Source organism: Chroicocephalus ridibundus, chromosome 16 (genome assembly GCF_963924245.1).
Source record: "Chroicocephalus ridibundus chromosome 16, bChrRid1.1, whole genome shotgun sequence".
Lineage (NCBI taxonomy): Eukaryota > Metazoa > Chordata > Aves > Charadriiformes > Laridae > Chroicocephalus > Chroicocephalus ridibundus.
The window spans coordinates 5501753-5522693 of NC_086299.1; the positions used below are offsets into that span (position 1 = coordinate 5501753).

The following is a 20941-nucleotide window of genomic DNA, read 5'->3' on the forward strand; positions in this document are numbered from 1 at the left end:
AATCAAACGCACTGACGGCGTGACGGTGGGGTAAGGGTTTAATGCGAGTCTCCCGCGACAGACTCCTCATTAATTACAATCACCGCAGTGGGCAGAGGAAAGACACAACAAAAATAAGTGAAGAAAAAAAAAACCCTGCTGAATAAATACATATGCCTTTTCCACATCTCCCCAACAATTGGCCTATCAAGTCCCTTCATTTGGTAACAGACAGTTCTGGGTTTCATCTAACAACATTTATTATTGTTTTGCTTTTCACACTGATTGTCCCTGCCTGGGTTTTTCTCCCTTGGGCATGCGTGAGTGTGTAGCCTTGAAACAGACCTAAAAAGCACGTGGAAAGCAGCGGAAAAAGGTCAATGTCGCCTTCCTCAGGTCCATTCAAATTGAATCAAGTTCCCTGCCAGAATTTACATGTCTAAAGCTATTCTGCCTGCATTAGTGTGACCCGTCCTAGATGAAGGGGCTCTACACCTGACATGTAGACAGCAGAAGCTGGAGCCACAGAGAACTAAGAGGAATATTTTCTTTCTAAGGACAATCATGATGTCGAAAGAGTGAAACATACTGGCTGACCCAGAGCATAATGGTGTCCAATGAGCAGAGCAGGTATCTCACAGGCAACAGCAGAAAAGGTTTCTCCCCCTTCCCTCTCTAACCCTGGGGCTAATCTACACGTATTTTTATACCTACCATCTCACCACAATCTCTCAGCACTTTCCAAACACTCGTTTCTATCACCCATGACCCCACTGGAAACGTGTTTTGGTTTGGAATCTCAAACAATAGAAACACTGTATAATGATTTCCTCTAAGTACCAGAGACCAGCTCTTCAATGGCCTATTCAAGTTAGATGCAAAGAAAATTATCAAAACAATCACTAGGAACTGGAATGAGGCCACCAAAGACCTCTGGGGCCTCTGGGTTGTTATCCAGAGATTGATTAGAGCTTTTGACAATTTTAACGTGGGATAGAACTGAGATGATTTAGCAGTGAAGCTCTCCTGACTGATCTAGCTGTTTTCAGCCTTCCCTTTTTTAGATTTTATCTACACATAGACATGGTCTGAATCTGTCTGGGTACACAAGCTCCTTTTAGCTGCAGTAATAGAAGACAGGGAGGCTACCTTCTGTCTCTTCAGTCTAATCCCAGAGGTAAAGTATCATTAACGGACCTTCCTTTAGCTAACCGCGAGCACCTATATTGCCACTGCTGCTGCTTTGAACTTTGTGATATGCTTCCAAGGACTGCAAAGAGGTAAGGAATCAGATGATCTTCAGGCTCTTATTCCCGAGTTTCATCTGGTATGACATTTAACTGTTATGACTCCTGGAGCCAGCTCCCTGATTGGTTTATACTTGGAATAGTATCCAGGAATTATTGTCCAGTCCCATATATGCTGTGGATGAAAATGGGCTTCCAGCTACTTGGAGAGAGAGCTTGTGACTTGCCTCCAAAAAGCTGGATTTCTAGTCCAAGAAAACATTTTTGTAAAGCCAACCAATCAGCGATGGTTCAAGTAAATCGCATTTCCAAGAAACAGCGGATGAGGAGCAGAATCAAAAATGAAGGCACAAAATCTCCTTCCAAATTCTACAGCAATATTCCTAGATATTACCTGCAGTATCAGAGAGAGAGAGATCTTCCAGTAGTGGAGTCTTAAAATATTGTCAAAAATCAATATCCAAATAGCTTTGATCAATGCCTCAACTCTCAGTAGCATTCCCTGCTTCCACTCAAAGTCAGCAGTGAGCAGGACCAGGGAAAGGTCGTTCCTGTGAAGCATGGCTCTAGGGGTCAAGAAAGGACACTGCGATATAACGGGTTCCTTTGGTGGTTGGAAGACCTTCATGATAGTGGGTCAGGCGTCCTGGATGCATAAGGGTCCACCCTTTCCGTGGAGCTCGAATGGAGCAATTGTAACGCAGGAACCGGCAGCCTCCTCCCTGATGGAAACAAAACAAGACACACATCAGCTTGGCAAAAGCACCTGAGGGAAAGGGTCTTTGCCTTCTCCTGGCAGCCCTTTGGAAAGCGTGAGAAAGTGCTTGGGGAATCTCCCGTGTTCTGACACATTCAAAAATATTCTACCCTAGCCCAGTCATTAATCGCAATCCTCAGTGTGAAGAAGTCAGATATGGATAAGGAAAGGGTTTTCAGCTGCCGGGACTGCTCAAGAGGCTGTACTGCATTCTTGACACACTGGCACACACTTACCTCATAGTCTATTCCAACTCGGTTCAAAGCAATGTTAATGGTAAAGGTGGAAGCATCATGATGGGGCATTAAAGAGGGCTGCTCGTCAGGTTTGTAGCGAACGACAAAGGCTAGCTCAAACTGAGTCTGCAGGAGAAAAGAACAAAGTGCACATCTGTTACAGGGCTACAGTAGTCCACGGCTACTGAGCCGCAGAGCAGGGTATAATATTTGAATTGCATCCCACTACTAAGAGAGAAAGGCAACAATAAGGCAGGAGAATATCATTGGGAAATTGCCTATTTCCTCATGCATATACTTGTCATTCCCCAGAGTCACTTCCTCCATACTGGGAAAGAGTATGCATATTGCTAGAGGATTCCAGCAGTTTTTTCACACAGTTGCAACTAGAGGAGGTGCTGAACTGACCACAAGTTCTGATGGTAAGGTATACATACCTTGGTATAGTATCCTGGGTACAGTTTCTCTGTGATGGGTGCAATATAGTCCAGAAGAAACTTGTACCATTCTCTTTCAAAGCCAATTTGGTTCATGTGTATGTCAATAGTTGGGACATTTTCATATCCTCCTTGTATTCTGCTGTCCTGAAATAGAATCATGAAAATACCCATGAGGATGAGAACCTTGGACTTCAGGAATAAAAAGCACTTGTTTCTGGTAACTACAAATAAATATGACATTTATTTATCAGAATTTACAGGATGGAAAACTCATTTCAAACAGTAATTAAACTCTAAGGTAAACAGTATCACCATCAGAGGGGCTGAGCACTGTAGCTTCAGAGAACACTAAAGAGCACTCAGAAAAATTAATTCATGTTTAAGAATAAGGGGAAAATCACAGAGTTAATCGGGAACAAAATTAGAGTATTGCCTCCAGCTTCCTGGTTTAATTGTGGGATCTAATGCCTTCCTACAGAAGGCACCACTGCCTTGAAATATGCATGGATAATGGTGTGACCCAGAAATCAAAAAGCTCCTGCTTTTTCTTACCGTGTTGTCACCTGTGGACCACTGGCCGTAATGTTCCATTTCTTCCACCAGCTCATCACAGGCAGTGTCAGTGAATATGGGGAACCAGTAAACATCTGGGCAGGGCTGCAGAAAGTAGACAGGTGAGAAGAGCAGAAACAAGGACAGGTGCTTGAGGCAAAAGGAACAAGACTAAACTGTCTGTAGCTTGAGTCAGTTTAAGTGGAAAGTAACTAAAATACTGAGGACAGAAATTTGTCTTCTGATTTACGTGCTCCACTTCCACTTAAGAAACCTGGAGATGTATTTCTAGAAGAATGATTTGGCTCTAAAAATACTTTCAAGGTCATGTTTCCTCTGGATTTGAAAGACTACAAAGTTGTGCTGAACTGCTTATTCCTGAAATAACAATAGTGATGACACAAGCATTGTCCTGGTGCTAATCTCCCATTCTGATGGGTAAGAGCGATGTTTTCTTACCATTTCTACCAATTTCCCTTTCAGAGCTGCTGTGTAGTTTTCATGGATGTACTTTTCTCTCCAGTCCTGCAGTTAAAAGATAAGCAAAGCAGACATTTCTGTGGAGCCTGGTTAAAGAGGCAGTGCAAGGCCAGGCACTCATGCAGCAGTACTTCACAGGCTTTGGAAATCCAGATGTTATGAATCACATAAACACCCTCTCTCTTTACATTTGGTGACTATGCTCCTCATCCCACCCAAAAGACATCATTATTACAAAGCCTGGACCTTCGTTATTGGTGAAGCTAGTCATCAAGTCTTCACGTGCCACACTGATAAGCCCGCTGAGCGCGCAGGTTAACTCACCTCAGGATTGCTGAATATTTGCCAGAGGTCATTGTGGAGGTGAGTTGTCTGATAATTCTCCAGGGACAGTATGTGTCCAAACTGATGCCGATTTGTCAGGTACATAAAGACTCCCTGCAGGACAGTAGGGACACAATCAAGCCTTGTTTCCAGGCCTCACATTTCTGTGAGACACTATGAAATATACGCACTGGACCGTTCCCCAGTGATGATGGCTCTGCCCAAGCTGTTCATTTACTCATTCTTTCTCCTGTGGGTCTTCAGTTTAATTTGCCCCCTTGATATCAGGAACTCTGAAAGGTTATAGCCAGAGCCGGTTATTCTGTGCCTCTTGTCAGCCAGGGTTGGAAGCAGAGCAGATCAGCTGCTGTGAGATTAGGTTCTTCCTTCTTACCCTGTCAACGCCATTTACAACAGCCCTGCATAGCCCAAAACCAAAAATCTTAACCACATTTAGTGGTTCTCGGCTCCGTGCGGTCTCACAGCAAGATAGAAATCCCACTGTTCCAAGCCTGCACAGTACTGAATAATGCCAGTTCATCCTGTCCCATGCCCTGGCAGAGCTGAATGCCTTAAAACTACTTAATCCTGTCACCTCCACCCTGGCATGCAGTTCTCCCCTACCAGCCTCTCTCTCCTCAACTGACCTGATTCCGAACGTTGTGGCAGAAAGCCATGTCAGCATCCAGCTTGCCACTGTGGAAGAGATCTCCCTGGTCAAGCTCCGATCGCAGAGCCTTGGCTTTAACCATGTAAACGCTGCTGATGTAGGGAACATTCCAAAGCCCGCTGAAATACAGGGGTAGGGGAGTAAGACTTGAAATACCACTAAGACAGAAACTGCTGGACTTGACGGGATGGCAGGCAGCACTGCAGTATCAGCCAGGCTTGCCTAAACAAGCCAACTCGGAACAGTTGGGAGAAATCATATCAACAGGAATTGTTATGCCAGGAAAAATCACTTATATGGCTCAGAGCTGTTAAGCTGCACAAATGCTAGTCCACTGTGAAAGCAATTAATTGCTACTGTGTGTTTTTGCTAGAGACGTAATTAATGGCTTGAATCTCTTCCCAGAGAGATCAACATACTTTTTTCCAGTGATTTAAAAAAACTGAAGCAGCCAAAAGTGCATAAGCTGATTTCCAGCATTTATCGCACACATAATGGCCTCAAAAAAAGAGGGCCCCTCAAGAATATGAATGAACCAACAATTGTATTTTGTGAATATTCCATTCAAGGATTGCCTTGGTATTTTATGAAGACTATCTGATAAAGGTTAAACAACACTTTACCGGGTTTTAAGGATCGCACTAACTATAATCCACAGGTGGGAAAACGTGACATGAGCAAGATGAAGTGACTTCAGCAGAGTCAGGGCTCTTAAACCCTTACTTTGATCATAAGAAAATCTGCCCAAAGTATGATATGGTCTCTACTCAGGGGAGAACACAGAACAGCTTCCAAATGGGAGTACAGACTTCTTTTCTATACACAAAGATAGTCATCCTCTGCGGTTCTTTGACATTAGCTGGTTTGATGATAACCTGCTGCAGCAAGCTTTACATCTGAGGGATTATATCATAAGAAACTCTCTTTGCATACTCACACCCTCCGCCTTTGAACAATATCCACATAATCTTCTGAGCGGGCATAGTATCCATCAGGGCTCAGCGCTCCCCAGAAATTTGACCATAACTTTTCATGACGGCTTACCAGTGGCGCAATCACCAGCCTGTGAGCAAAAAAGAAAAAGGAATTGCAGGACAGGATGTTACCACAGAAAAAAAAGGAAAAGATTTACAAACCACAGGACTGTGGGACTGTGAGAGTTAGATTCTCCCTTACTTACAGAGTTGCTGCTTCTGTTAACTCTGCTGGAATAAAATTCCATGTAAGAAAGGGCAAATATGGTCACAATCTCCTGTCTAATTGCACTCTGCAGCAGGTGTCTTAGAATCCGATTTGGTCTAGCAACTATATAGAGACAAAACTAGGGATGATTTACATCCCCTGCCTAAAATCCAGGGATTAAAACTACAGTAAAAAAAGGCCAAATAAGAGGTGTTTGTCTAACATTCCATCTTGACACAGTTCTCCTAGTACCTTACACATCTCAGTGACAAAAGAGCTCCCTATATTCCTTGTGTGAAAGGTGACCAGTAAGGATTGCTCAAACCAAAGAACTCACTTGTTCTGTTCGATCAGGATCCTTAGAGTCTCTGTGTTCTTCAGAACTATCTCCGCATCCAGGCTAAAGTAATAGCCACAGTCAGGATCCTTTCTGCACAAATCCCTACAGACAGAGAACATGAAAAGTCACATTAAAATCCTCCTGGAACAGACCAAGACAAGGGACAGAACACCAGGAATTCCCTCACCTTATAGACTAAAGGTGTTGTTCTGGGTGCTCAGAAAAATTCAGTTTAACATAACAACCCAGAGAGCCCGCATAGTACAAGTGCATCAGATTCAGTATCCAATAGACACAGTCAGACACAGCCAAAATCAACATTTAGCAAACTGTTTCCCCAGCACAAACTGAAGAGGTTGCCATTTATGGTTGGCCCAAAGCCAGACCTGAGCTCAAACTCACACCTCCTGATCACAGCCAGGAAGATATTCTGCCACTAGCTCCTAGTTTTACTACTACACTCCTCTTCAGAGATATTGGTGCTTATTCTGTGTGATATACGACTGGATATATAGACTGCTTGATGAGGGTGAGAGGTACAGGGCTACCTTCTAACAGAGCAAAGGACCAGTAAGAACTTGGTTTCTGAAATTGGAGAAAGGGAGCTGGTACTGGGGCTGATTTTTTCCAATATATAATGGGCATGGGGAGTTAATGCTAGGAAAACTGAAAGAAGAGGGTAACTGAAAGATGAGAAGCATCATAGTGATGATACTCAGAAAAACTGGACTGCCTTAGTTTGGACACAGGCTGACTCTGCCAGCCATAATGTACGGCCCCTTCACTTACATGCCCAAGTTACGGGCCTCGGCGTTCTCCACCTCCTCATCTGGTCCAATCACTTTGATGGCGAGATATTCTTTGCCGTGCTCTTTAACAAAAGAGTCCACCTGCATCAAGTGATGGTGCTCCTATGCCAAAGGAAAAATAAGGAAAAACAGATGAGGTGGGCTCATCCCAGACTGCTCAGCCTCCTGTTCTTGAAAATGCCAAATGAGACGAGCAACAGCTCTTCCCACTTCCACATCTTTACAGCTGGATGGAGCTACCTTAGAGGTGCCATTGCAGATAAGTACTGGGATTACAGAGCCTGGAAGTCTAGTCAAAGGTTGCAAAGGTGCCTACAGCGCAGGAGGAGGTATACATTTCCCCCACATTTGCTAAGACAATCACACGCCAACTTTACTTACATGGTTGTGAATGAAGAGCTGGATTCGTTGCTTTGGATAATGAAGGTTACGAAGCCGCAAGAAAAACTGGGAGAGGAATGGGGTGGGCTGCTCGATGAAAATGCCGATCAGAATCATTGGCAATGCCTCATCCTACATTCAGTGAGGAGAGAAGTGGTGGCTCATGTACCGCATCAGACAAATCAGATCGCACTGTAATTGTACGACTTGTCTTGAGAGCTTTGAAGACATCAGTCTTACCTTAAACCCTGTGAGGCTTCGCAGACCTTCATCACACACAGTGCAGCCAGTCTCAAATGTCCATATTTGAGGAATGTAGTTTCCCAGGTAGTTCAGCTGCAACTGCAAAAGACAATTTGCCATGGTACGCATTACAGGGCAGGAGAGTTTCTTTGCACCCACCCCCAGTGTAAGACCACATTTCATCAGAACTTCATTTACCACCTTCTTGGACTAAAGAATCTAAAAAGCACGATAGCCCGATGGTCTAACTAGATGCTGATCTTCAAATCAGACCCATCTTGTTGCCATGCACCTGGACCACTTATTGTTTCTCAAACTTAAATGTACACACGGAAAGTCGTTGTGGGAAGACTGTAACCTGACACACTCGAGCCTAAAGGGTCACTTTGCAACAAATACTTATCAAATCTCTCCTTCAGGATGCCCACTTACCTTGGTGGGTCCATTTCCATGAATTACCACAGGCAGAGTGTCATATAACAAGTTTCTCGCTCTCACTCGTGAGTTTTCAAACTTCAGAACTACCTCATCTGGAAATGACAATGCCATCATGTTATCAGAGGAAAGCTTTTATTAATAATTAGCAGCACAATGCCTCATTTCTACTGAACAACTGCTGAAAGATGAAAGCATGGACATGGATAACTATGCACAAGTAGTTTAAGGGCTACAGACCATAACCATAAAGGAGAAAAAACGTTCAGAATGATCCTGTGAGATAACAGGAGGTGGCTGGGAAGCTGGGCAGAGTGCAGCTTGTTGAGCTAACAAATACACCGTCTACTGGGAATTGGCAGAAGCCACGTTGAAACAGTCTTTCAGAACTGGCATTGACAAATGGTATTGTGAGGAACAGCTATTGATGGCCCGGAAGGATTCAGGCCCTTCCCACCTAAGCATTCCATGCGCCCGCTATCTCTCTTTTTCACCCCTGACAAAAGTTCACCCTCCTGGCAGCGATCACTCAAGATGTCTTCGTAACACAACCACACAAAATCCTTTGGAAAAAAGACCAGAACAGATCCAAGCTCCGGTCTATCGTTGTTATAATGAGCACAGGAGCCAAAACCTACACTGCCGTTTATCATTTTTTACCTGACTGGAATAAAGATGGAGTGGTGCAAGACTGTAAAACGAAAACATCAGGCAGTAGCGTCAGCAGAGTAAGTGAATCACTTCTGCCAGGACTAGCAAAATCAATCAGCAGGCCAGGTCAGCAAGTGCTCGCAGGCAGTATCTGACTGTATCTCACCTTCTATGGCATTCCAGACACAGTTCTGAAGTGGAAAGACAGGCAAGCCCTAGGCAGGGTTGTGTGTTATCACCTGCACTGAAGTCCCTCCCAGTTTCAATCCCCAAGGCTACTTCAATCCGACATGCTTGGAGATCAAAGTGGCAACGAGGTGTCAGATGGAAAACCTGACCTGCATTCCCCCAAGTGAAGAGGGAATTGCAATGAGAACCTAGTTGCTTCCAGTGGAATTGCAAATAAATCCCAGAACTCTGGCAGAGGCTTATTCTGCAGGGACAGGAATGTCTGAAATTTAATCCCTTCAGCCACAACACAACTTTATTTCTGGTGTCAGCATGCAGTTGCATTCCAAGGAGAAATGAGCTTCCTTCTTCCATCTCACCTAATGCCCCATTTAGGTTTTGGAAGATCCGGCTTCTTTGGTCTAGACTGATGTTGATACTTTCCTTTAAAAGAATGAGATAAATAACCTTAATTAGAACACAAGACAGCATCCATTCTTCACATGCGAGAGACCTTATGCTGAGCTATAGGGTCTCTCACATGTAACATATATCATTTCTATAATCATTTCCATGCTCTCCAAGCTCTGAAGCCTAAAACACTCCCAGCTGCGAATCTGGGACAATTTGCCACTTTCTAAAACAATTTAAACATACTATATTAGGCAAAACCATAAAAATAAACATTTTTAAACTGCTGTCAGTGTGCCAATAATAATACGCAGCATATTAATGAAGTACACTTGCAGCACGGTCATATAAAATGCACCCAATTCCACAGGCAGGAATGCCTAGATATCAAAAACGTCTACTGTGAAAACAGTTTCTTGCCAGCTGTGCACAGGGTGAGCATTAGCCCAATTGTTGCCCCAGGTACCGGTGCCAAACCAGAACATCTAAGGGTGCCAGGCCAGTTCGTGCAATCTTTGTTTTTATCCCGTGCTGCAAGTCACACTCCAACTGGATTTTTGTCAGACTAAAATCCAGCTCTGACTTAATAGAGTTCAGAGTCCCTCCAGGCATCTATTAAGATTGATTACCGTACAGGACAGCACGGTGCTAACATCCGCTGTCTGAATGCCAAGTCAGTGGAATTACTCAGCCTTTGTGTGGCACTGGGCCAGAACTGCAGACGAGAACATTAAAGGAACTGTTCATGTTAATATATTATAGGCCATATTCAGATTTGGGGAAGGAAAAAAGTGCAGCTGTTATGAATTTTTTTACCAGCCCTGCTGGTAAAAATGTGCAACTCCTTCTCTAATTAGCGTGAAAGCAGCTTCCTGTTTCTAATGCTTCCTCTTGACTCTACTGTTACAGTTTGACTTCTTAGTTCCCATGCATTTGTGGTGTCCCTCAGGGACAGACTCCATTGCGTAATGCAGAACTGGGCAGCGACAACAGAAGCAGCGTCACCCCGTGGGCTGGACAATTTGGCCAGTGCAACATACGGTGCTAGAATGGCAATGATGCTGCCAGGGTCCATTCCAGGTTTCTATATGACCTCACGTGGCACGTTCCACAGGCTGATGCAGATTTTGTCAGACAGAATCTGGAAGTGTTTGCTGAAGGCAGTGGCAGCCTCTTTGTTCCAGCAGGGCTACCCCACTGTGATGTCTATGGTCACTGTCCTGTGGCACATCAGTGGCTACAAGGCTGTGAACCTTTGTCCTGTTCATCACTTCAAATCTGCTCAGGCCTCATCTGCCCCTTTACCCACCATGTCCTTCAGTGCTAGGTTGGATATCTCTAAGTCAGCACTGCACTCTGCAGGGAGGATGCACATGTAAAGTCTGGGTTTCATATGCCCTAGGAGGAGGCTGGTTAGTTCTGCCACACTCAACAGCTTTAAACATCAGCACATACAGGTACTGACATGAGTTTCCAGTAAGACTTGTTTTGACATCTATCTTCCCATTCACATGTTGAGTTTAAAGATAAAAATTGCTAGTAAGAGAACAACGGGGTAGCGGCTAGAATGCAAATTTTCAGAAGGAAAATGGGTAACTAGACATATTGGCCTTTTTCATGCGAGGATACCAGAGCAGTAATTAAGGTTCAACATGTGATTAACTTATTTTACTGTTAACAGCGATACTGCTCAAAGGATTAACAGCAATGCTCTCAAACAACTACTCCTAATCCCGAATCTAGCTACACCTACTCTTTTTTCTGGATCCAAGAAGACATTTGTATAGAAGAGCTGGTCACTGTCATCATCCTGCCCTTTCCACTCCTCCACAAGCTTCTTCAGGTTTGGAGCGTAACCTATGAAGCCTGTGGGAATAAGTATGAAGAGATGTTGCAACCCAGACAACCAAAAAAGGAATGTTCTCCTGTATACACATACTCTCACTCCTTTCACACAAAGTCTCACTCCCTTCTGCGGTGCTGCAGAGATACCCCAGCTTTCTGCAAAAGCATGTATAAACCACACTTCCCAACGTCGAATGACACCAGGAGCAAACCTGTAATCCTCAGCATCAGAAAACCTCAGATACCCACACGCTGAATGACAAGCCTCACTGAAAAGGGAGAAGGGATAGGAAGCAAGTTCCTATCCTCTACATGCAATTCGTAGCTACTTCCCTTCCTGCAGGTCAAAACAGGAGCACTGTTAGTCCTTCCATTACAGCCCATTATGCACAGGGCTTCAGTTTGCACCATCTTCTATAAAGGTGCTTTCCAGACCTGGTCCCTTGCTACTTCTCCCAAAGGCCTTCTAATAGGAGGAAAAATCTGAGAGAGGTTCTCAGCTGAAAGAAGGTTCTATGTCTTACCTCCAGAACCCAGGAAGCGTTTTCCATCTCGCACCTGAGGGTACTTGGCTTCCAACTTTCTATCAGGATAGATGTAGTTCTCTGCTGAGAAGACCACCTTGCTCTTGGCTTGTTTGAACTTCTTCAGCAGTTCTGCGGGGCCCGAAGCAAAGAGTACGTCATAGCTAGAGTAAAAGACAAACAAGAAAGGGACAGAAAAGTACGGAGTCACAAAAACATGTCAGCACAAAAAGTTTCTAGAAACAGCTTTAGGAATACCTTTCTTGTAGTTCTGCATCACAGTATTACATTTTTTGTTATAATTATAGCTAATTAAAGTGCAATCTTATCTGTAGAGTGGAAGATGTTACTTTCCACTGCAGAACATTACACAGTGGTTTGGGGCAACTTCCGCCCATTCTTATTTTTACTAAGTTTTCACTGATGATAAAAACAAATCTTCCAAGCTGCAAAACACGCTGATCTCTTCTTGCTTTTCTCCCACTTGGAACCATGAACCCCTGATGCCCCTGCTGCTTGTAACAACTTTTTACTTATTGGAGGAAGAATTACTCTGCCATTCCTTTCTAGATTAAACAAACCCATAGGTTATGATTTTTACAACTTTTGGCATCCTGTCACTCTCTGCTGAGCTCCTCTTCAGGAGGAATCTACACTGGACACCAGTCATCGGATGCTGCACTCCAGCCGCCACCTCCTCAGTACTGGGTAGAACTGACTAATCCCCAGGTGACACTCTCAGAATGAGACTTGCATTTTCTGCAAGAGGATTTGCATACTTCAGACTCATTTTGATGAGTGAAAAAGTTGCTCATACCCCAGATAATCATTCCCAACCTCTCTGAACACATGCTCAGAGCTGCAAAAGATGATCTCCCTCCCATGGGAGGTGCAGACATCCCAGCCCTGCCTGTTGCTGGGCACATGAAAAGACACTGAGACTCCAAACCATCCCTTTCCCTCTCCACATTTCTCTGGCAGACTCATTCTTGGCTCTCAGGATTGTGTTGCAGCCTGCCTCACCTTATAAAACAAATAGTTCTGGTAAGAAAGGCCTGCCTAGTTCCACAGAAATTGTCTGCTCATTCTCTGCAGATAGAGGCAGCCAAATTCCACCCTGGCAGAAGCAGGTATAACACTATCAACTTTATGCAAGAGTTGGAATCAGCCTGTTCTGGTCAGACCTTCCCAGCTGCCACGGATGCAGCTTTGAGCAACTCTCAAGCAACTGCAGAGAATTCAGGGGGAAAAAAACAGAGGAGGTCTGGACACACCTTCGAAAAGCAATCTACTTTACAGTTAATTTCTTCTTAGTAAGAACCTGTCCAAACAGCCTTATGATTCACTTCATGGCAAATACTTTCCAACCCATTACCTTTCCACAAAAAGGATGATCAAGTCTTCCTTATCCGCATACTGCTTCAAAGCTGATTTCAAGAGACGGACCTTCTGCCCACCTCCTGCTGGCTTCTTGTCATCTCCACCCTGCCATTCCTCATCCAGCCCCAGCACCTAAAGAATGACAGGCACAGGATAGGTCACATGCCCAGCAAGACTCACAGGAAAGGACCAGAACCCCCAACCTTACTAGTCCTGGTAACTCCCAGTGCAAATCACAACAGAAAAACAGCATCGGGACAGACGGACTAGGTATATACACTGGCCTTTGAACCAGTCTCTGGGATGGAAAGTCAGAGTAACATATAGCACAGTAACAAAGGACTCAGCAACAGGGACGGGAGCACACTCTGTACTGTGTGTTTTGGCATTGCAATGGAAAAGTGCCATGTGCCTCCCTTGAGCAGGAGTTATGGATCTCATCTCAAGCCAACACTCAGGATGGAATAAGAGACTGCTGCAGAAATGCCCCAGTCACACTATTTTTTCAGCCAGTTGAGTGTCCTCTCTTGAGCTTTTCTTTAATCACTTTGTGGCCAAGTCTTACCCACTCCACACTTCAAAATTCCCTTTGACCAACCACCACTGAGGCTGCTAGCTGTCACCTGGACTTTGTAGTTGAAGAATTGGGCTGATCTTCTAAAGCGTTGGAATCCCTCAGTCTGTTTGGTGGCAACAGTAAGAACCAGCAGGTTTCCTGCATACAGGAGAAAGCACAAGAGATACATTCAACTTGCATAGTTTTCACAACCAGCTGTTCCACACCTAAGGAAGAGGCTTTACTATCAAATACTGAGACAAAATAGGGATCAATAGTTTTAAAGGTACTTGACAGATTTGACAAAGGGAAGTCAAAATCCAACCATGGAGAAGCAAAGTGAGTTTCCCAGTACATTCTTTAAGTTGATCATGAATCCAGCAATAGAATCAGCAAGTCCCAACTTTTGCGCAGTCATTGCTGTTCATAGACACAGGTTACATCTGTTCCATATGACATTGACAGACATCCAGGTTCATTTTCAATCAGGCAGGGGAGGTAGTCTAGCTGTGGAGCTACCACAGCCTGCTGAGAAGAAAGCAGCTTGCTTACGCCCCACCCAATTATATCTGCACTGTACAATGTTGAGTACCAAAGGTGTTCTCACTGCCCATAAAGCTTCAACCTCAGGAAGAAAACCAGCTTCAAATCCTACTTATTTGCTACCCGGATTTTCATGGCACCAACTCATCAGAGATTTGTAGAGGGAAAAAAAGAAAATGTGGACATAGCCAATGTTTTACTGGAGAAAGTAACTATCACAGGGGACAGAACATGGCAAAGGTGCCCTCAAATTTCAGTGTTTGATTGAAGAACCCAAACCTAATTGCAGCACAGGCAAGACCGTTCCTTTGCAGCAGAGATTATAACTTGGTCCTGGGTATAAAATGAGAGAATATGTAAAGATACAACTTCATTGCCTGAGTTATAGGTTAGAAAAAGAAAATATAATGTATTAAGTGTTTTTCTGCCCTGCTACCGAAAGCTACAATTCTATTCTTTCACATAGAGTATGAAGGATATTAGACTTGAAGATAAAAAATAGAACTACTACAAAATTTCCATTTGGAAGTCATCCACTTAGTGCAATTGCCTTCCTGTTCCCCACGGAGTTGCTTTTCTGTCACTCAGCATTGACTGAGTATAGGAAAGACCAAAATGAGTCTGAATGTTATTATTCCTTCTTCCTGGCTGCTCCGATTTTCTACTGCATCCCTGAGGTGTTTTCCAGATTTTTTCATACATACACAATGTGAATTTAATTCTACCACAACTTTCATTTACATTCTGCTCCCAAACTTCTTTTCATTTCCAGTCCCTTAAAATTGTAAGAAAGCTAAATGCTGAAGTCCTCTCTCAGAAGTTTCACTATAGTACCACTGGAATAGGATTTTTATGTGAAAGCTATGGTTTCTTCATTGTAATGATTAAATGCTGTACTTCATCTTAACACTTTTGCTTAAGTAGGAATTTGTATAGGCTCTGGCAGCAGTGCTTAAATGCGAAACCTGGCCATACGATTTTAACATCAGAAAACACCAGGAAAAGCTGAAAGCACATTTTCTTGGCTTGAGCAAGCTTCTTTTGGAACAATATTTTTTTTTCAATGGATGTACCAGATGCATCTTCTTAGGGTACCCAAACTGTACTCTGTCTGATCTTAGAGCGTACGGATCGAGAAGGTGGAGTCCTGGATACACCTGACAAAGGCAGCAAAAATAAAAAATAAGTGTAAGACTCCAAGTTAGGAAGAAAGAGGATATTCCCAAGGAAATTCCCCAAATCCTTTACCTGCATCAGAATAAAGAGAGAGGTGAGATTGAGAACAGACAATAGAAGGTCAGCTCTAACTGTATTTTGTTAGACATTCATACACACAGGCAAAGGAAGTGACAGATAAAAGAATATGAATCCTGCATTTGTGCAGCTTTTAAAGGCAGATTTTTAGACTTATGAAGTGCATTCCCAATCCAGCTCCTCCCGCACACTCCAGTTCCTTGTGCCCTGTCCAGTCAGAGGGTACAAACAAATGAGTAAAATATGTATCTCCTCAGGGAATATGTTAAAGACATTAAAGTTTCTAGCCACATGATGGCATGCAGAAAATCATGGCAGCTTTATCACATAGCTCTGAGCTCACAGTTTCTCAGAAAGCGAAGATCATACTGCCAATGAAGAGGGGGGCAAATGTAGGCTTGCCAGAGAGGAATGTAAAGATAAACATCAAATTCTAGTACCTGAAAGGAGAGGAGAAAGCATATAATGATAAAAGAAGGGAAGAAAGAAAAGAGCCTGACTGCTATGCAATTATTTCAGCCTGAATTCTCAGACATCTCACGTTAAATAAATCACTAATTAATTTTCATACCGCCACCCCAAGAAAGCAACAAACTGTTTATATGTCATTTGATATGACTGCCAGAAGTTTGCTGGACAAGATGGGAGAGCTAAAGGGGATGAACAGGAAGCAGTGTCCTATTTCTAAGACAGAAAAGGTTTCCCCGTGCAGCCTGTGAACTCACTGGAGCATGGCAAACCCAGCACAGAGAAAACTATCCTCCCCAGCAGAATTCCAAGTTACAGATTCCCTTCTCATTACTGGTCCATGGGGGTAGGATTCTGAGAGATATTAAACTCAGTTTCTGTTCTGAAAAATCTCTGCAGTAGCGAAAGCTTCCCATCCCAGGAGACATTCCTTCAGTCCAGTACTAGAAACTTGTGCTGAGCTATGCTGCCTCCGCTCTTTCTCCTTTAACCCTTTTTTCTCTTTCTCGAAGACTTTGCTGAACACTGGTACATCTGATAAAACCCTTTTAATTTCAGTACCACACGTGGGCATTTTAAAACTCCAAGAGCAGATTTATGCTTCCCTATTTCCCCTGTCAGAGTTACTTTTCATATCTAGAAATGGTAGCCTATTCTGGCTGGGCCCAGAGACTCCTTGGGCCATGCTGACAATTAGAAATCGTATAAATACATTTAATAATGGTATGGTTGCAAAAGATGAACACAGTGCGGTTAACGAAACAAGCACTGGACTAGGAACCAGGGGAGCTGGACTGTACTACTAGCTCTGCTATACAATAAGGAGGCAATCGTGTTATCCCTTTGTTTTTCCATCTGTAGAATGATAATAGAGGACATTTACCAATTTTGTGAGTTTTTTGATGAAAAGGATTCTGTAGAGACAAAGAACTGGAACAGGGACTCTGATACCAACATTGGGTAGATTTCTGAGTTTTTACAAAGAGTAAAAGTCAGTGACAAGATGAGTTCAGTAACAAAAAAATTTAGAGTTATTTACTTCTGCCCTGACTCTACAGGGAAAGCACAGCTGCAGCTGCATTTTAGGACAAGGAATGAATTTATCCCTAGGCTGCGCTTTGGGAAATGTTACTGTGCCACTTCCTGTTAAGATGGTGTTCAAGAAAATACCATTAATATGGGGATCAAATAGAAAAAAAAATCAGCGCACAATTTAATAGTGGATAATATAATCTCTGTACTAAATCTACATTTGTGAAAGTTTTTTTAAAAGATACAATTAAATACAAATAACTATGCTTAGAGCTTTTGCAGGGATTTAAAAGAATGTATAAGGGAGAAGACAGGTATCATTATTCTCGTATTACTCTGGGGAAGCAGAGGCACTGAACAGGTAAGGCATTTTTTCTTCAAGCCATGCCAGAAGTGACGAGTTCAGAAACCAGTTAATTCTAAATCCTTCTTCCTAACCAATATACCTTGTTCTCTTTTCCCAGTATCTAATTTTATATCTCTAGTGTGCTCTAAAACTTTACTAAAAACCTGGAAGATTTGGGGTGTGTAAGGAAGGCGGGATAGCACAGAGAGATTAATTTCTTACTTATATTTGTCTAATAGTTACCCTAAATGCTGAAATTATTTTGCTTTAGTTATGCCACCATAGCTAAAGAACCTCAAATACTCCCAAGGATACACATTAACCGCATTAATAATATATATAGTAAAGGTAATTATACCAGAATCACATATTGTGAAGGGAAATATTCTAGATAACAAGATGAAATCTGCTCTTAATTGCCACTTCTCTAATGAAGACAGAGATAATTATCCAAACTTGTTGGCACAGTGACAGTGTGTGAACCTCTTTTGTCAGCCTGGCTGACATTCTGTAGCTGCCCTAATCCTCTACTGTTCTACCAATTACTCTTCAGAGCATCTACCAACTGTTTATGTGGAGACAGACTGATGTTATTTTAGGAGCATCCCAGATTCTCAGGTCACAGTGTGGCCAGTCTGGGATCAAATGCTCTCTGGTACCTAATTCTTGAACTGTGTAAGGTCAAAAGCAGGAAGGGCTGACCCAAGTGGGATACAACTCAAGGGGCGGTGAGTACTTTACTGGGATGAAATGGTGTCCGAGGCTCGTCTCACACAACTCAGAGCTGTGAGTGCCTGTCTGGGTAACCGAGGCACTCAAGAAGCACCAGTGGACACCCACGCCGGCCTGGGAACTCGGCAGCAGGCTCCGGGTGCCACCCAGGGGCTCAGGCTCCGCAGCAGGCACCAGCCTCAGCTCGGGCAATGCCCCAGAGCTGGACCGGAGCGCTTAGGGAGAGTGGTGGCACCCACAGTGGATGCGTCCGTCCATCAGCCTTGCCCCCAGCTCCCCGTACTGCCGGCCCCCACCCTCTGCCCCGGCGCAGACCCCCCCTTACCTTCCCGCTCGGAGGCACGGCCGCCCTCCGCCCCGAGCAGCGCCAGCACCGCCCAGGGCAGCAGCACCGCCGCAGGCACCATGGAGGCGACTTCCCCGCCTGGATCCCGCCCCGGGAGCCGAGACCGACCGCGACCCGGCGGACGGCGGCTCTAGAAACCTCCGGAGCTGCCGGAGCCTGTGCCACGCACCAGACCCGCCCGGCGGGGACGGGCGGAGGAAGCGGGGAGGCGGCGGCTCCTCCTCCCGGGCCGCCCCGGCCCCCGCAAGAGGCGGGGAGACAGCTGGGGCCGGTCTGGGAGAGGGAGCAGGAAGCCCTGGGGCCGGGGGTTCTGCCTTTCGCAGGGATGCAAAGCTAGTGGGATTTAGACCGGGAGCTGCAGCAACGTTACCTGGGGTGCGGGGTCCAGCAAGTCTTAGCCACAGCCGGGGGTCACAGCCACATCCGTGGGACACGGGGAACAGCGCTGCAGAGGAAGAAACAGGCATTAAACAAACCTGTGGGAGGAGGGGGCTCGCTTTCTGGCCAGCTTCAGTTAGTGCTGGGCTGCATCTGGCTGACATAGTCATTAAGTGTGAAAAAAGCAAAATAAATGGATTATGCATGGCTCTGGAAACTGGAAGCCCTTATTAAATACCTTCTTCCCACCTGTCATCTTGTCTCACACATGTCCTTGGTGGACACAAAATCTGCTGCGATCTTGTTTCCTTTACTAACTGTATTTCTCTGGCCATATGTATGTCTTTAAGTCTTACATTTATCTCTTTGTGCTGGGTTTTCTTGCTCTAGCCCCGATGACTTAGCCCCGATGACTTAGCCCTGATGACTTAGCCCTGATGACTTATCCACGCATCTTTTTCCAGTTTATTCCGCCTAACTTTGAGAACAGGCAAAATAAACCTGTCCCATAAAATTACACTTTTTAAAAAAAACCCCATGTTTAGGATCATTTTTATACTGCAGTGAATGTAAGACTTAGATGCAGGGAAAGCCTTTTGAGCCTGCAGAACACCAGATAAGGAGCTACCACTGGCACATACCTTATGTGAGGCCTTGAGCAACACGTTATTTCTATTGAAGCAAATACCTAGACGTGTCAGGGCTGTTTTCTTAGTCCCTGTGTATAATTAAACCAATCTTTGCTTCCATTACTGAAAGAAACATTAAGAGATTGCTTATTTTCTCTCTCGTAAGGTGTGAACAATAATATTTACCTGTCCGCAAAGAACTTGCAGAATGACAGAGGCCGTATAAATGTTATGTACTGTTCTGTAAGACATTAAATAGATGGAAAGCAACACTGCAGTATACTATTGAAGCCATCACTGAAAGAGGGACTGAGTCCTCAGCCACACCTGAGCTTGGCCCATGGAGCACAAGAGGAAGGTAAGGTGTCAGGGAGAAAGGACCCACAGTGGGTAGTTTAGCAGAGGCATGAAAAGCAAAGGGTGCTAAGCCACGGCGTGGCACGTGCATTGAGATAAAACAGAAATGCAATGCCTCAATGCAGTATGTATTGCTCAGCTGGATTGGGGCTACGGTGGAAAAATACATAAAAGCACTAGGATAATACAGAAGCCTCCCTCATTGCAGAGTTCAGTTTTAATTAAAAAACAAAAAAAAAGGCTGTGTAAAATTCTGAGGCCTAAGTCTGCTGTTTTCTGTCAGTAAGCTACCTCTTTAAATTAACAGAAATCACAGATATTACAGGATTCAGATTTTCAAAAGAAAAACAAGGTATTATCTTAAAGGAGAAAAAATTAAGCACATTTTAGAAGGGCCACACTGTAGCTAACTAATATTCTCCATGCTTCATAACAGCATCCTCCCAAAGAACTACTACTGTTATTTGTTTATTCACTGAGGATATTCTCGAGTGTGCTCAAAGCACTTTTGTTTCCATTCCCTCTCCCCAAAGCAGGAATTCCCTCATAATTACCAGGCAAACAGAATAGTCCTCATGCTGAAACGACATGCTGCAGGCAACAATCCAAGGAAATACTAGTTCTCCCTAAAATGGTGATTTCAGGAAACTTCCTTTTGCAAAGCTGCCAGTTTCACTAAATAGAAAAAAAGAAGCAAAAAATTGAAACATACTTTCACTTGAGATTTCTTCAGTACTTTGCAGGCCCAGACAAAGTCCCTGATAAATCTTTATCAGCCTCAAGACACTTTTAAGCCTCAAGCCACTTTAAGCCAGGAGACACAGCCCCTCACCTTCAAACCTTAGACTAAGATCTGTGACTCAATCTAGACTTTTAAAAATTGCAAGGTTTTCATTTTAATGAAGTTAAATCTCTCTGTTCTAAAATGAAGGGGGTTTTGCACACTAGAAATCATGAATGCATCATTGTTTATACTGCCATACTCAGACTGTCCCTATTTAACAGCTCTGTTTGCATTCTGCAGCTATGCCAACCCAGCAAGCATATTTTTTTTCCTGTTTCTATGTTTGTACTGCTTTGTGTGCTCTGGCTGGAGTCGGCTGCCTGTCTTTTTAAATAGAGGCAGCTGCCAATGCAGATGTTCCAACGAGTACGTGCAACACGTGCTCCAAAGCAGCAACTTCCTAAAAACTGAAAGGATCAGAACTCAGTTTTTAAAGCAGCCTCAAAGCACACCAGACCTTCT

The 20941-nt window shown here is 44.0% G+C and overlaps 1 protein-coding gene across 1 annotated transcript; it reads right to left on the reverse strand.

The window, feature by feature from the left end:
• Positions 1-20: 20 nt before the first annotated feature.
• Positions 21-18518, reverse strand: PLOD1 (procollagen-lysine,2-oxoglutarate 5-dioxygenase 1). Its single transcript, XM_063353927.1, has 19 exons — positions 18311-18518; positions 13678-13769; positions 13050-13186; positions 11675-11838; positions 11059-11171; positions 9275-9338; positions 8073-8170; positions 7638-7739; positions 7398-7529; positions 6997-7118; positions 6205-6309; positions 5623-5748; positions 4663-4804; positions 4016-4129; positions 3671-3736; positions 3212-3316; positions 2657-2803; positions 2220-2345; positions 21-1948 (listed from the first exon to the last, which is right to left on the reverse strand). The coding sequence occupies exons 1-19, from the start codon at positions 18390-18392 to the stop codon at positions 1793-1795; spliced, it is 2193 nt and encodes a 730-aa protein (XP_063209997.1). The 5' UTR covers positions 18393-18518; the 3' UTR covers positions 21-1792.
• Positions 18519-20941: the final 2423 nt, after the last annotated feature.